This window comes from Bison bison, unplaced genomic scaffold (assembly GCF_000754665.1).
Source record: "Bison bison bison isolate TAMUID 2011002044 unplaced genomic scaffold, Bison_UMD1.0 scf7180017864286, whole genome shotgun sequence".
NCBI classification, from domain to species: domain Eukaryota; kingdom Metazoa; phylum Chordata; class Mammalia; order Artiodactyla; family Bovidae; genus Bison; species Bison bison.
Window position 1 is genome coordinate 4,901,901 of NW_011494858.1, and position 16,046 is coordinate 4,917,946.

At 38.7% G+C, this 16,046-nt stretch overlaps 1 protein-coding gene across 1 annotated transcript in view; it reads left to right on the plus strand.

Annotated features, from left to right (window-relative positions):
- The window catches only part of CCDC178 (coiled-coil domain containing 178), a gene marked incomplete at its 3' end in the record, with an annotated part of 338,625 nt that overhangs the window by 45,034 nt on the left and 277,545 nt on the right, over window positions 1–16,046 (plus strand). The window contains exon 7 of the mRNA XM_010849787.1: window positions 4,715–4,935. Within this exon, the coding sequence (XP_010848089.1) occupies window positions 4,715–4,935 (221 nt within the window). The remainder of the gene's footprint in view (window positions 1–4,714; window positions 4,936–16,046) is intronic.

Sequence of the window (16,046 nt, forward strand, 5' to 3'; positions counted from 1 at the left end):
CTTCTCCTCCTGCCCCCAATCCCTCCCAGAATCAGAGTCTTTTCCAATGAGTCAACTCTTTGCATGAGGTGGCCAAGTACTGGAGTTTCAGCTTTAGCATCATTCCTTCCAAAGAAATCCCAGGGATGATCTCCTTCAGAATGGACTTGTTGGATCTCCTTGCAGTCCAAGGGACTCTCAAGAGTCCTCTCCAACACCACAGTTCAAAGGCATCAATTCTTCGGCACTCAGCCTTCTTCACAGTCCAACTCTCACATCCATACATGACCACAGGAAAAACCATAGCCTTGACTAGACGGACCTTTGTTGGCAAAGTAATGTGTCTGCTTTTGAATATGCTATCTAGGTTGGTCATAACTTTCCTTCCAAGGAGTAAGTGTCTTTTAATTTCATGGCTGCAGTCACCATCTGTAGTGATTTTGGAGCCCAGAAAAATAAAGTCTGATACTGTTTCCACTGTTTCCCCATCTATTTCCTATGAAGTGATGGGATCGGATGCCATGATCTTTGTTTTCTGAATGTTGAGCTTTAAGCCAACTTTTTCACTCTCCACTTTCACTTTCATCAAGAGGCTTTTGAGTTCCTCTTCACTTTCTGCCATAAGGGTGGTGTCATCTGCATATCTGAGGTTATTGATATTTCTCCCGGCAATCTTGATTCCAGCTTGTGTTTCTTCCAGCCCAGCATTTCTCATGATGTACTCTGCATAGAAATTAAATAAACAGGGTGACAGTATACAGCCTTGATGAACTCCTTTTCCTATTTGGAACCAGTCTGTTGTTCCATGTCCAGTTCTAACTGTTGCTTCCTGACCTGCATACAAATTTCTCAAGAGGCAGATCAGGTGGTCTGGTATTCCCATCTCTTTCAGAATTTTCCACAGTTTATTGTGATCCACACAGTCAAAGGCTTTAGCATAGTCAATAAAGCAGAAATAGATGTTTTTCTGGAACTCTTTTGCTTTTTCCATGATCCAGAGGATGTTGGCAATTTGATCTCTGGTTCCTCTGCCTTTTCTAAAACCAGCTTGAACATCAGGAAGTTCACGGTTCACATATTGCTGAAGCCTGGCTTGGAGAATTTTGAGCATTACTTTACTAGCGTGTGAGATGAGTGCAATTGTGCGGTAGTTTGAGCATTCTTTGGCATTGCCTTTCTTTGGAATTGGAATGAAAACTGACCTTTTCCAGTCCTGTGGCCACTGCTGAGTTTTCCCAATTTGCTGGCATATTGAGTGCAGCACTTTCACAGCATCATCTTTCAGGATTTGGAATAGCTCAACTGGAATTCCGTCACTTCCACTCGCTTTGTTCATAGTGATGCTTTTTAAGGCCCACTTGACTTCACATTCCAGGATGTCTGGCTCTAGGTCAGTGATCACACCATCGTGATTATCTGGGTCCTGAAGATCTTTTTTGTACAGTTCTTCTGTATATTCTTGCCATCTCTTCTTAATATCTTCTGCTTCTGTTAGGTCCATACCATTTCTGTCCTTTATTGAGCCCATCTTTGCATGAAATGTTCCTTTGGTATCTCTGATTTTCTTGAAGAGATCTCTAGTCTTTCCCATTCTGTTGTTTTCCTCTATTTCTTTGCACTGATTGCTGAAGAAGGCTTTCTTATCTCTTCTTGCTATTCTTTGGTACTCTTCATTCAGATGTTTATATCTTTCCTTTTCTCCTTTGCTTTTCGCTTCTCTTCTTTTCACAGATACTTGTAAGGCCTCCCCAGACAGCCATTTTGCTTTTTTGCATTTCTTTTCCATAGGGATGGTCTTGATCCCTGTTTCCTGTACAGTGTCACGAACCTCATTCCATAGTTCATCAGGCACTCTATCTATCAGATCTAGGCCCTTAAATCTATTTCTCACTTCCACTGTATAATCATAAGGGATTTGATTTAGGTCATACCTGAATGATCTAGTGGTTTTCCCTACTTTCTTCAATTTAAGTCTGAATTTGGCAATAAGGAGTTTGTGGTCTGAGCCACACAGTCAGCTCCTGGTCTTGTTTTTGCTGACTGTATAGAGCTTCTCCATCTTTGGCTGCAAAGAATATAATCAATCTGATTTCAGTGTTGACCATCGGTGATGTCCATGTATAGAGTCTTCTCTTGTGCTGTTGGAAGAGGGTGTTTTTTATGACCAGTGCATTTTCTTGGCAAAACTCTATTAGTCTTTGCCCTGCTTCATTCCGTATTCCAAGGCCAAATTTGCCGGTTACTCCAGGTGTTTCTTGACTTCCTACTTTTGCATTCCAGTCTCCTGTAATGAAAAGGACATCTTTTTTGGGCGTTAGTTCATGAGGTCTTGTAGGTCTTCATAGAACTGTTCAACTTCAGTTTCTTCAGCATTACCGGTTGGGGCGTAGACTTGGATTACTGTGATATTGAATGGTTTGCCTTGGAAACGAATAGAGATCATTCTGTCGTTTTTGAGATTGCATCCAAGTACTGCATTTCGGACTCTTTTGTTGACCATGATGGCCACTCCATTTCTTCTGAGGGATTCCTGCCCGCAGTAGTAGATATAATGGTCATCTGAGTTAAATTCACCCATTCCAGTCCATTTCAGTTTGCTGAATCCTAGAATGTAGACATTCACTCTTGCCATCTCTTGTTTGACCACTTCCAATTTGCCTTGATTCATGGACATGACATTCCAGGTTCCTATGCAATATTGCTGTTTACAGCATTGGACCTTCTTCTATCACCAGTCACATCCACAGCTGGGTATTGTTTTTGCTTTGGCTCCATCCCTTCATTCTTTCTCGAGTTGTTTGTCCACTGATCTCCAGTAGCATATTGGGCACCTACCAGCCTGGGGAGTTCATCTTTCAGTGTCCATCTTTTTGCCTTTTCATACTGTTCATGGGGTTCTCAAGGCAAGAATACTGAAGTGGTTTGCCATTCCCTTCTCCAAAAGAATAATAATAAAGGAAATAATGGAATACCAATGGCAAGATTAATGAAGAACACAGAGAAAATATATGAGTAAATCCAATTAGAAATGCAGATGGTATCTAAAAATGGAGCAGTGATTAATAATAAGGAAGATATACAGAACAAATGCCTTAGAGTATTATTGAAACCTTGATGAACTGGATAAATTAACAGAAAAAAATGGACTGATGAATAGATAGCCAAATATACATATAGCCATTAAAGGAAAGATATTGACTTAATAAATAAAAATCCTTTCTTGCAACACACACACATGCATGCATACGTACATACTAGGGCAATAAAACTTTACATGCAATTTCAAACTTCCACAAAATCATAGAGAACAGAAATAAAAGAAACTACAACAGATACAAGATGCTAGCATAAATTGTAAAGCAAATTAGATGAATACAGTACAAATATGCAGAATTACAGGCCAAAATCATGAGCATATATGCAAAGTATCCTCAGTGAATCCGATACCAAAACCCACCAAGAAGTTTATTTTAAAAAAGACGGAAAGATCCCCAAGCTAGCCAACTGAAGTTTCTTCCAAGAGTTCAAGGTTAGGGTAACCTTAGAAACTTAATGATATAATGAGGAAATCTTTTATATAGTTTCTCTAAAATTGTCCTAGTCTGTTAATCGACATTTAATTTAATTTATGATTTGTTTCTATTTTATTTAAAAGAAATTTCCGTATGTACCATTTCAGATATTTTTATATGGAACAAAAGTTTTTTATCCATTTATTCAAATTCCCATTTCTATTGTTTGAGAACGTTTTGTCATTTCTTCCTATAGGCCGTGCTATACTCATGGTAGGTCTGTCACTAGATCTGTGCATCTTTGTTTGTCTTAATTTTGCTGTGTGAGATCATTCTGATTTCACTATAAGATTTATTTTTGTGGATAAACATTATTTCTTATATTAATATTGATTTTTATGAGTTATTATTTTTATAATTTCAAGTGATTTTTGTAGATTAATCCCTTTGATGGTGAATGAAGGAATACTAAAATAATTTAAGGACTTCCCAGGCTGCCCAAGAGTTTAGACTCTGCGCTTCCACTGCAGGGAGCATGGGTTCCATCTGTGATAGGGGAACTAGGATCCTGCATGCCACATGACATGGTAAAAACATAAAAATAAAAAACAAGTAATTTCTGAAACTAAAATATTTAATCAGTTTAGTTCAGTTGTTCAGTCACGTCCGACTCTTTGCGACCCCATGGACTGCAGCATGCTAAGCCTCTCTGTCCATCACCAACTCCCGGAGTTTACTCAAACTCATGTCCTTTGAGTTGGTGATGCCATCCAACTATCTCATCCTCTATGGTCCCCTTCTCCTCCTTCCTTCAATCTTTCCTAGCATCAGGGTCTTTTCAAGTGAGTCAGTTCTTCACATCAGGTGGCCAAGTATTGGAGTTTCAGCTTCAACATCAGCCCTTCCAATGAACATTAAGGATTTCCTTTAAGGATGGACTGGTTGGATCTCCTTGCAGTCCAAGGGACTATCAAGAGTCTTCTCCAACACCACAGTTCAAAAGCATCAATTCTTTGGCACTCAGCTTTCTTTATAGTCCAACTCTCACTTCCATACATGGCTACTGGAAAAACCATAGCCTTGACTATACGGACCTTTGTTGGCAAAGTAATGCCTCTGCTTTTTTATATTCATATTTCATATCTACTATCAAACAAAGATGTCCTTCTGGAGCTTTTGTTTTAAATTTAGATTTTCTTTTTGTCCTTTCACCGTATGTCTAGAACATGAGGCCTATTTGAGAGATATAATAGAACTACGATGGCACTTTGAAGATAAAACTCGTCAACGAAAACATCTGGAAGAGCAAAAGGAGAAATTAGCAGAAACTAATTCAAAGCTTAAAGCAGACATAGACTATATGATTAAACAGCACCCTCTACTGCTTGCAAAGCGAGACCACGAACTTATATCTCTGAGGGAATATTACCAGAAAAAATTTGAGGTAAGTGAATAAAGAAATGGCTGTACATTTTACAGATTGTTTCTTAATTATAAGATTTCAGCTCTAAGAAGTTAACATACGTTGAAAGGTTCCATTCTCATTGAAAATTGGCCTACTATTTATCTTTTAAAGAAATTATCAATCAATACAGTTGATTGATATTCATTTAAAGTGTGTCTTCTTACCTTACGTTTAAACTTAAAAATATTAATTGTATTTAGTCTGTCTACTAATATGATTTTGGAGGTATTAAACAATGTGGTATTCAGTTCAGTTCAGTTCAGTCGCTCAGTTGTGTCCGACTCCTTGCGACCCCATGAATTTGAAGCTATAAATTGAACTGAGAAAGAATGGAAGTATACTATACCAGTAAACTTCATTCCTGATGAAAACATAAAACCTACATGTAAAGTCTTTTTAATGATTAACATTTAATCTCCTCTTGTGGGATCATATCATAGAAAAATAAATTATTTCTCATGGCTACTAAATGGACAAATTTAATTTTGTATCATGTTTGTTCTTGATCATTTAAAGTTAGTAAATTAAGTCATTAAATGTCTCCTATACTTGTTCCATTTTCCTTCATCATTCTCCAAAAGATAACCTCATCATGAACTTCTGTTTCCAGTCAAAATTTGAACAATTTTATACACACATATACATCTTATATACACTACATACTGTTTATCAAACATTCTGTAACTTTCTGTAATGTTTTTTGTTTGCTGTGTGCTTAGTTGTTCAGTCATGTATGACTCTCTGTGACCCCGGGGACTGTAGTCTGCCAGGCTCCTCCTACTGGCAGGGTATAGCCTTCCAGGCTCCTCTGTCCAAGGGAATTCTCTTGGTGTGAATACTGGAGTAGGTTGCCATGCCCTTCTACAGGGAACCTTCCCAACCCAGGGATCAAACCCAGGTCTCCCATGTTGCAGGCGGATTCTTTACCATCTGAGCCACCAGAGAAGCCCGAGAGTACTGGAGTGGGTAACCTATCCTTTCTCCAGAGGATCTTCCCGACCCAGGAATCAAGCCAGTGTCTCCTACATTGCAGGTGGATTCTTTACCAGCTGAGCTATTTATTTTTTAATCTGACGTTATTCTGGAGCTCCAGCTACTATCGATATACACAGATTTAGTCCATTCATTTTACTTTCCAATTCCACCAAATAGATATCTCTGGTCTTGTGTGTTATTTCCCATATTTAGCTACAGTGCTGATTTGACTATAAACAATAAGGAGCCCTGATCATGTTCCTTTTTGTGCATGTGAATTTTTCTTGGCTACATGTCTAGTGGAGTATTTACTGAGTCCTGGGTTATATACACTTTCAACTTCATTAGTTAAAATCACACTGCTCTCCAGAGTGTCTTTGACAGTTTATATTCTTAAAGTAGTAGCAGTGCTGGAGATGTCCCATTTATCTACTGTGAACAAAGGTTCTAGCAGTATCCTTTTTTTAATCATAATAGACCCCTTATTTAATACTGGACAGGGAAGCCTGACATGCTGCAGTCCATGGGGTCACAAAAAGTTGGAAACAACTAAGTGACTGAACAAAAAACAACAAGTAGCCCCCGTTAGTTGGATGGCAGTGTGTCAGGGTAAAGGTCATTTCTCAATTTGCCTTTGCTCATGATATTTCTAATGCGATGCACGTAGTGGTTATACAGGGTTTTTCTGGGAAAGCTTTTTGAAATGGACTGACTCAGTCAGAAGCCACACCCTTTTGTATTCAGCCATTTTGTAAACTTACAGCAACCCCGATATGACAGCTGCAGTTCTGACGTACATTTTATAGCACAGGGCAACCTTGAGAATGGAGGCCAACATCCACGATGGCTGAATAGAAAGGCAGAAGAAGCCGTGTATCCATTTCTGGGAGAAAAAAAGAAACTGAAGGCTTGTTCATTTGACTTATTTCTCCTACAAACAAAGCCAATCCTAACTGTTACACCTTACATTTTTGTCAAGGTTTTGTTGTGACACTTTAAATTTTGTCAGTAGGTGTGTGAATTGGTATCCCTAAAGTAATTTTAGTGTGTTTCTCCCTGATAGTGGACATAGATATGCCTAGGGAGGGAAAGCACAGTTGTTGAAGATCACACTTGTGAATGGGTTCAGTTCAGTTCACTCAAGAGTCGTGTCCAACTCTTTGCGACCCCATGGACTGCCGCACGCCAGGCTTCCCTGTCTATCATGAACTCCCGGAGCTCACTCAAACTCATGTCCATTGAGTCAATGATGCCATCAGCCATCTCATCCTCTGTTGTCCCCTTCTCCTCCTGCCTTCAAACTTTTCCAGGATCAGGGTCTTTTCCAATGAGTCAGTTCTTCACATCAGGTGGCCAAAGTATTGGAGTTTTAGCTTCAGCATCAGTCCTTCCAATAAATATTCAGGACTGATTTCCTTGAGGACTGACTGCTTGGATCTCCTTGCAGTCCAAGGGACTCTCAAGAGTCTCCTCCAACACCAAGGTTCAAAGGCATCAATTCTTCAGTGCTCAGATTTCTTTATGGTCCAACACTCACACATCCATACACGGCTACTGGAAAAACCATAGCTTTGACTAGATGGACCTTTTGTTGGCAAAAGTAATGTCTCTGCTTTGCTATCTAGGATGGTCATAGCTTTTCTTCCAAGGAGCAAGCGTGTTTTAATTTTATGGCTGCAGTCATCATCTGCAGTGATTTTGGACCCCAGGAAAATAAAGTCGGTCACTATTTCCATTGTTTCCCCATTTACTTGCCATGAAGTGATGGGACTGGATGCCATGATCTTAGTTTTTGAAAGTTGAGTTTTAAGCCAACTTTTTCACTCTCCACTTTCACTTTCATCAAGAGGCTCTTTAGTTCCTCTTCACTTTCTGCAATAAGGGTAGTGTCATCTGCAAATCTGAGGTTATTGATATTTCTCCCGGCAATATTGATTCCAGCTTGTGCTTCATCCAGCCCAGCATTTTGCTTGATGTATTCTGCATATAAGTTAAATAAGCAGGGTGACAGTATACAGCTTTGACGTATTCCTTTCCCAATTTGGAACCAGTTCATTGTTCCATGTCCAGTTATAACTGTTGCTTCTTGACCTGCATACAGATTTCTCAGGGGGCAGGTAAGGTGATCCGGTATTCTAATCGCTTGAAGAATTTTCCACAGATTTTTGTGATCTAGGCAGTCAAAGGCTTTGGCATAATCAATAAAGCAGAAGTAGATGGGTTTTTTTGGAATTCTCTTGATTTTCTTATGATCCAACGGATATTGAGAATTTGATCTCTGGTTCCTCTGCTTTTTCTAAATCCAGCTTGAACATCTGGAAGTTCTCCGTTCACGTACTGTTGAAGCCAGGCTTGGAGAATTTGGGGCATTACTTTGCTAGTGTGTGAGATGAGTGTAATTGTGTGGTAGTTTGAACATTCTTTGGCATTGCCCTTCTTTGGGACTGGAATGAAAACTGACCTTTTCCAGTCTTGTGACCACTGATGATTTTTCCAAATTTGCTGGCAATATTGAGTGCAGCACTGTTGCAGCATCATCTTTTCAGATTTGAAATAGCTCAACTGGAATTTAATCACCTCCACTAGCTTTGTTCATAGTGATGCTTCCTAAGGCCCTCTTGACTTTGCCTTCCAGGATATCTGGCTCTAGGTGAGTGATCACACCTTCATGGTTTTCTGGGTCATGAAGATCTTTGTTGTATACTTCTTCTGTGTATTCTTGCCACCTCTTCTAAATATCATCTGCTTCTGTTAGGTCCGTACCATTTCTGTCCTTTATCGTGCTCATCTTTGCATGAAATGTCCCCTTGGTATCTCTAATTTTCTTGAAGAGTTCTCTAGTCTTTTCCATTCTATTGTTTTCCTCTATTTCTTTGCACTGACCACTGAGGAAGTCTTTCTTATCTTTCCTTGCTATTCTTTGGAATTTTGCATTCAAATGGGTATATCTTTCCTTTTCTCCTTTGCCCTTTGTGTCTCTTCTTTTCTCAGCTATTTGTAAGGCCTCCTCAGACAACCATTTTGCCTTTTTGCATTTCTTTTTCTTGCAGATGGTCTTGATCACTGCCTCCTATATAGTGTCACGAACCTCTGGCCATAGTTCTTCAGGCACTCTGTCTATCAGATTTAATCCCTTGAATCTATTTGTCAGTTTCACTGTATCATCCTAAGTGTTTTGATATATTCATACCTGAATGGTCTAGTGGTTTTCCCTACTTTCTTCAATTTAAGTCTGAACTTTGCAATTAGAAGTTCATGATCTGAGCCACAGTCAGCTCGCAATCTTGTTTTTGTTGATTATAGAGCTTCTCCATCTTTGGCTGCAAAGAATATAATCAATCTAAATTCGGTATTGACCATCTGGTGAATGGGAGGAAAATTTAAAAATGTATTCTCACAGATCAAGAAAATAGTAACCTTTGTGTAGAGATTATCAGTGGTGCTCTGATGGTTGATATTTTCTGTAAACTTGACTGGGCCAGGATGCTCAGGTTTTGATCAGATATTATTCTAGGTGTTTTGTGAAGTTTTTTATCTTTTTGGATGAGATTAACATTTAAATCAATAATCTTTTAATAAAGTAGATAGGCAAGAAAAATAAATAAAAGGATCTAGACTGGAAAAGAAGTAAAATTATTTGCAGAAGACACATTCTTCTATATAGAAAATTGTAAAGAATTCACAAAACAAACTATAGAGTAAAAACAAGTTTAATGAAGTTGTAGATTCAATCTCAATACAAAACTCAGTTTTATTTTCATATACTAGTTGTGAAGAATACAAAAATGGAGTTAAGAAAACAGTTTTCTTTGATAAAATATGAATAAATTTAACCAATAAGCTGAAAGACTTGTTCACTAAAAACTATAATATTTTGCTGAAATTAATTAAATTAGACTTAAATGAACAGAAAAGTAACCCGTGTTCACAGATTTGACTTAATATTGTTAGATGTCAGTAGTACCCATAGCTATCTTCAGATTACATGGAGTTTCTGACAGAGTCTCAAAGAGCTTTTTGCAGAAATGGGAAAGCCTGTTCTAACATTCATTTAAAGTTGTAGGAGGTCGCAAATAGCCAAAACAGTCTTGAAAAGGAAGGACACCTTTGAGGACTCACAGCTTCTGATTTCAAGACTAACTACAAAGCTTTAAGAAGCAAAAATGAGTGTCATTTAATAAATACAGGAAAGTAGTTCAGTGGGGTAGTGATGAGATTCTAGAAATAAACCAATATATCTGTGGTTAGTTGATTTTGACAAGGGTGCCGAGACCATTTGTTGAAATGAGTAGTCTCTTCAATACATGGTAATGGGACATTGGATATCCACATGCATTCAAAGAGTAAAGTTGGACCTCTGCTTCCTAGCACATACAAAAATTAATTTAAAATGGATCATAACTTTACACATAACAACTAAAACTATAAAACTCTTAAAAGGAAAGTGAAATCACTCAGTCATGTCCGACTCTTTGAGACCCCTTAGACTGTAGCCTACCAGGCTTCTCCATCCATGGGATTTTCCAGGCAATAGTACTGGAGTGGATTGCCATTTCCTTCTCCAGGGGATCTTCCCAACCCGGGGCTCAAACCCAGGTCTCCCGCATTGTAGACAGACGCTTTACCGTCTGAGCCACTTAAAAGGAAACTTGTGGATAAATCTTTATGACCTAGAATTTGAGAATGGATTTAGATATGACACTAAAAGCATAAGCAACATTAGAGAAACTGGACTTCATCAAAATTAAAACATTTTGTACAGCTAGATACACTATCAAAAAGGTAAAAAAACAACCTACAGAATGAGAGAAAATATTGCAAATTATATATAATTTTATTTTAATGTATGTACTAGTTATATATTAATTTTGTACTAATATATACTTATTATATAATAATATTATATTAATATATACTAATTCTATATTAATATATCTTCCTACAGATTTGTAGTAAGTTTTAAAATCAGAAAGTGTGAGTTCTCTAAGGTGCCCTTCCTTTTCAAGACTGTTCTGGCTACCTGAGGACGCCCCTGCAATTTCATATGAATGTTAAAATAGGCTTTTCCATTTCTGCAAAGAGCTCTTTGAGACTTCATCAGAGGTTGCAGTTCGTCTGAAGATAGCTTTGGGTACTACCGACACCTTAAAAACATGTAGTACCCAGAGTATATGAAGAACTTTTATAATTCAACAACTAAAAAAGATAAACACCCCATTTTAAAATGGACAAAAGACTTAAGTAGATGTATCTCCGAAAGACAGAAATGAGCAGCAAACACATGAAATGACAGATGCTCAACATCATTAGCCATCAGGAAAATTCAAACCAAAACCACAATGATGTAACTACTCATGCCCATTAGGATGCGATTAAAAATAGAGTGCAAAATAACCAGTTTGGGTGAGGATGTAGAGAAACTTGAACCATTGTACTTTGCTGAATGTAAAATGGTGCAGCCACTGTAGAAAACAGCTTGGTGTTTCCTAAAAAAGTAAAACAATTAACATATGCTTTAGCAACTCCAAGCCAAGTTATATACCCCTAAAGAATTGAAAACTGATGTTAAAAAACAAAACCTTGTGCAGAAATGTGCTTACCAGCACTGTCTACAATAGACAAAAAGCAAAATCATTCCAGTGCCCATCAATTGATGTATGACTAAACAAAATGTGATATAACCATACCATGGAGTAGTAGTCAGTCATAAAAAAGAATGAAATACTGGTACAGATCACAACATGGATAAACTTCAAAACATTATGCTAAATAAATAAGCCAGACACAAAAGATTGCATATTATATGATTTCATTTACCTGAAATATCCAGAATAGGTAAATCCATAAAGACAGAAAGCAAATTAGATTGCTAGGGGCTCGGGGAAGTGTAAGATAGAGTTTTGCTTGTAATAAAGCTTTGCTTTTTCTGTTTTATTCCGCTGTCTTGACTGAGACCTTAGCTAGAGGCCTGCTGAAGTAACCCAGCTACTTAAATAATGCAAGACCTCTTGTCAATGCGCTTGAGTCTCAGTACATTGCAAACCAACCTCAGTGGCTTAAGGTGACTTTCAGATTCTACAAGCAGCTTAGTCACATAACACAGTGGAGCCACAGAAATATTGTTAACATCAATGTAGAGAGTATCCATGTGGGACAGCTGAACCACTCCCACAATGAGCCAGCCAAGGAGCTTTCCATATGAATTTGCCTCATACGATATAAGCAAAACCCCCGGACCTGAGATCACCCCAGCAATACCTACAGGACAGATTGGATACAGGGAGTTATTTCTTGCTTTTCTTCCTTTCATGGTGTAAATTTCCTGAGCTCTGTGTTTGCTTATCTTATCATTTTGGTATAATCCTTGCTCTCTGCTTGACTGTATAGCCCTGCATTCCTGTGCCTAAAGGAAAATCTTGTAGTTTACTAAAATCTGTGCTATTCTAAAAATTAATGTGAACATAAAGAACACTATTGCATAGGAACCTGGAATGTTAGGTCCATGAATCAAGGTAAATTGGAAGTGGTCAAACAGGAGATGGCAAGAGTGAACATCAACATTTTAGGAATCAGCGAACTAAAATGGACTGGAATGGGTGAATTTAACTCAGATGACCATTATATCTACTCCTGTGGGCAAGAATCACTTAGAAGAAATAGAGTAGCCCTCATAGTCAACAGAAGAGTCCTAAATACTGTACTTGAGTGCAGTCTCAAAAATGACAGAATGATCTCTGTTCATTTCCAAGGCAAACCATTCAATATCACAGTAATCCAAGTCTATGCCCCAACCACTAATGCCAGAGAACCTGAATTTAAACTGTTCTATGATGACCTATAGGACTTTCTAGAACTAACACCAAAAAAGATACCCTTGTCATCATAGTGAACTGGAATGCAAAAGTAGGAAGTCAAGAGATACCTGGAGTAACAGGTGAGTTTGGCCTTGGAGTACAAAATGAAGCAGGGCAAAGGCTGACAGAATTTTGCCAAGAGAATGCACTGGTCATAGCAAAGACCCTCTTCCAACAACACAAGACATGAATCTACACGTAGACATCACCAGATGGTTAATACCAAAATCAGATTGATTATATTCTTTGTAGTCAAAGATGGAGAAGCCAAATACAGTCAGCAAAAACAAGACCGGGAGCTGACTGTGGCACAGACCATGAACTCCTTATTGCCAAATTCAGACTTCAATTGAAAGAAGTAGGGTAAAGCACTAGACCATTCAGGTATGACATATATCAAATCACTTAGGATTATACAGTGAAAGTGACAAACAGATTCAAGGGATTAGATCTGACAGAGTGCCTTAAGAAATATGGCCAGAGTTTTGTGACATTGTATAGTAGGCAGTGATCAAAACCATCTGCAAGAAAAAGAAATGCAAAAAGGCAAAACGGTTGTCTGAGGAGGGCTTACAAAGAGAAAAGAAGAGAAAGCTAAAGGCAAAGGAGAAAAGGAAAGATATACCCATTTGAATGTAAAATTCCAAAGAACAGCAAGGAGAGATAAGAAAGACTTCCTCAGTGGTCAGTGCAAAGAAATAGAAGAAAACAATAGAATGGGAAAGACTTGAGAACTCTCCAAGAAAATTAGAGATACCAAGGGAACATTTCATGCAAAGATGAGCACGATAAAAGACAGAAATGGTATGGACCTAACAGAAGCAGAAGATATTTAGAAGAGGTGGCAAGGATACACAGAAGAAGTGTACAACAAAGATCTTCATGACCCAGAAAACCATGAAGGTGTGATCACTCACCTAGAGCCAGATATCCTGGAATGCAAAGTCAAGAGGGCCTTAGGAAGCATCACTATGAACAAAGCTAGTGGAGGTAATCGAATTCCAGTTGAGATATTTAAAATCATTAAAAGATGATGCTGTTAAAGTGCCATATACAATATGCCAGCAAATTTGGAAAACTCATCAGTGGCTATAGGACTGGAATAGGTCAGTTTTCTCATTCAACCCAAAGAAAGGCAATGCCAAAGAATGTTCAAACTACCACACAATTACACTCATCTCACACGCTAGCAAAGTAATACTCAAAATTCCCCAAGCCTGGCTTCAACAGTACGTCAACAGAGAACTTCTTAATGTTCATGGTGGATTTAGAAAAGGCAGAGGTACCAGAGTCAAATTGCCAACATCCATTGGATCATAGAAAAACAGGAGAATTCCAGAAAAATATCTACTTCTGCTTTATTGACTATGCCAAAGCCTTTGACTGCCTAGATCACAACAAACTGTGGAAAATTCTTCAAGAGATGGGAATACTAGGTCACCTTACCTGCCTCCAGAGAAGTCCGTATGCAGGTCAAGAAGCAACCGTTAAAACTGGATGTAGAACAACGAACTGGTTCCAAATTGGGAAAGGAATACATCCAGGCTTTATATTGTCACACTCTTTATTTAAGATATAAGCAGAGTACATCATGCAAATTGCCAGACTGGATGAAGAACAAGCTGGAATCAAGATTGCCAGGAGAAATATCAATAACCTTAGATATGCAGATGACACCACCCTTATGGCAGAAAGGAACAAGGAAGTAAAGTGCCTCTTGAGGAAAGTGAAAGAGGAAAGTGAAAAGCTGGCTTAAAACTCAACATTCAAAAAACTAATATCATGGCATCTGATCCCATCACTTCATGGCAAATAGATGGTGAAACAATGGAAACAGTGACCGACTTTATATTCTTGGACTCCAAAATCACTGCAGATGATGACTGCAGCTGTGAAATTAAAAGATGCTTGCTCCTTGAGAGAAAAGAAATGACTATCCTAGACAGCATATTAAAAACCAGAGATATTACTTTGCCTACAAAGGTCTATCTAGTCAAAGGTATGGTTTTTCCAGCAGTCATGTATGGATGTGAGAACTGGAGCATAAAAAAAGCTGAGTACCAAATAATTGATGCTTTTGAACTGTGGTGTTGGAGGAGACTCTTGAGAGTCCCTTGGACTGCAAGTATATCCAAGCAGTCCATCCTAAAGGAAATCAGTCCTGAATATTCTTTGGATGGGGTGATGCTAAAGATGAAGCTCCAACACTTTGGCCACCTGATGCGAAGAACGTACTCATTGGAAAAGACCCTGATGCTGGGAAAGATTGAGAGCAGGAGGAGAAGGGGATGACAGAGGATGAGATGGTTGGATGGCATTACTGACTCAATGGACATGAGTTTGAGTAAACTCTGGGAGTTTGTGATGAATAGGGAAGCCTGGCATGCTGCAGTCCATGGGGTAGCAAAGAGTCAGACATGATTGAATAACTGAACTGAACTGAAGGACAATTTTGCCTCCCTGTTGGCTCAGATGATAAAGAATTTGACTGCAATGTGGGAGAATTTGATCTCTAGGTCAGGATCATCCTCTGGAGAAGGGCATGGCAACCCACTCCAGTATTCTTGAGAATCCCACGGACAGAGTAGCCCTGTGGGCTATAGTCCATGGGGCCGCAAAGAGGCAGACACATTTGAGCAACTCTCACTCACTCACTCAACTCAAGTACAGTTTTATTTCCTTCTGTTCATAATCTGTATACATTTTGCTGTATTGCTTTTAATAAGGCTTGGTCCTTTCTTGGCCAAGATCTCCAGTGACTGAAGTGAAGTATTAATTGCTCAGTTGTGTATGACTCTTTGGGACCCCATGCCCTCCAGAATCCTATGTCTGTGGAATTCTCCAGGCAAGAATATTGGAGTGGGTAGCCATTTCCTTCTGCAGGGAATCTTCCTGACAGGGATTGAACCCAGGTCTCCTGCATTGCTGACTGTAAGTGGTAATATTTTGCATCATTGTCACAGTCCCGGTTTCAAAGGGGAAGCATTAAAACAATCTTTTTTATATTCAGGAAGATGTTACATCTTACTCAAGATGTTGCTAGATTTGATTTGCTAATTATTTGCTTAGGGGATTAAGTCTAAGTTCATGAATAAGAAAATAGTATAATTGTTTAATACTGTCCTTGTCAGGTTTTGTTTTTAAGGGTTTGCTAGGAGAAGGCAATGGCACCCCACTCCAGTACTCTTGCCTGGAAAATCCCATGGATGGAGGAGCCTGGCAGGCTGCAGTCCATGGGGTCGCTGAGGGTCAGACATGACT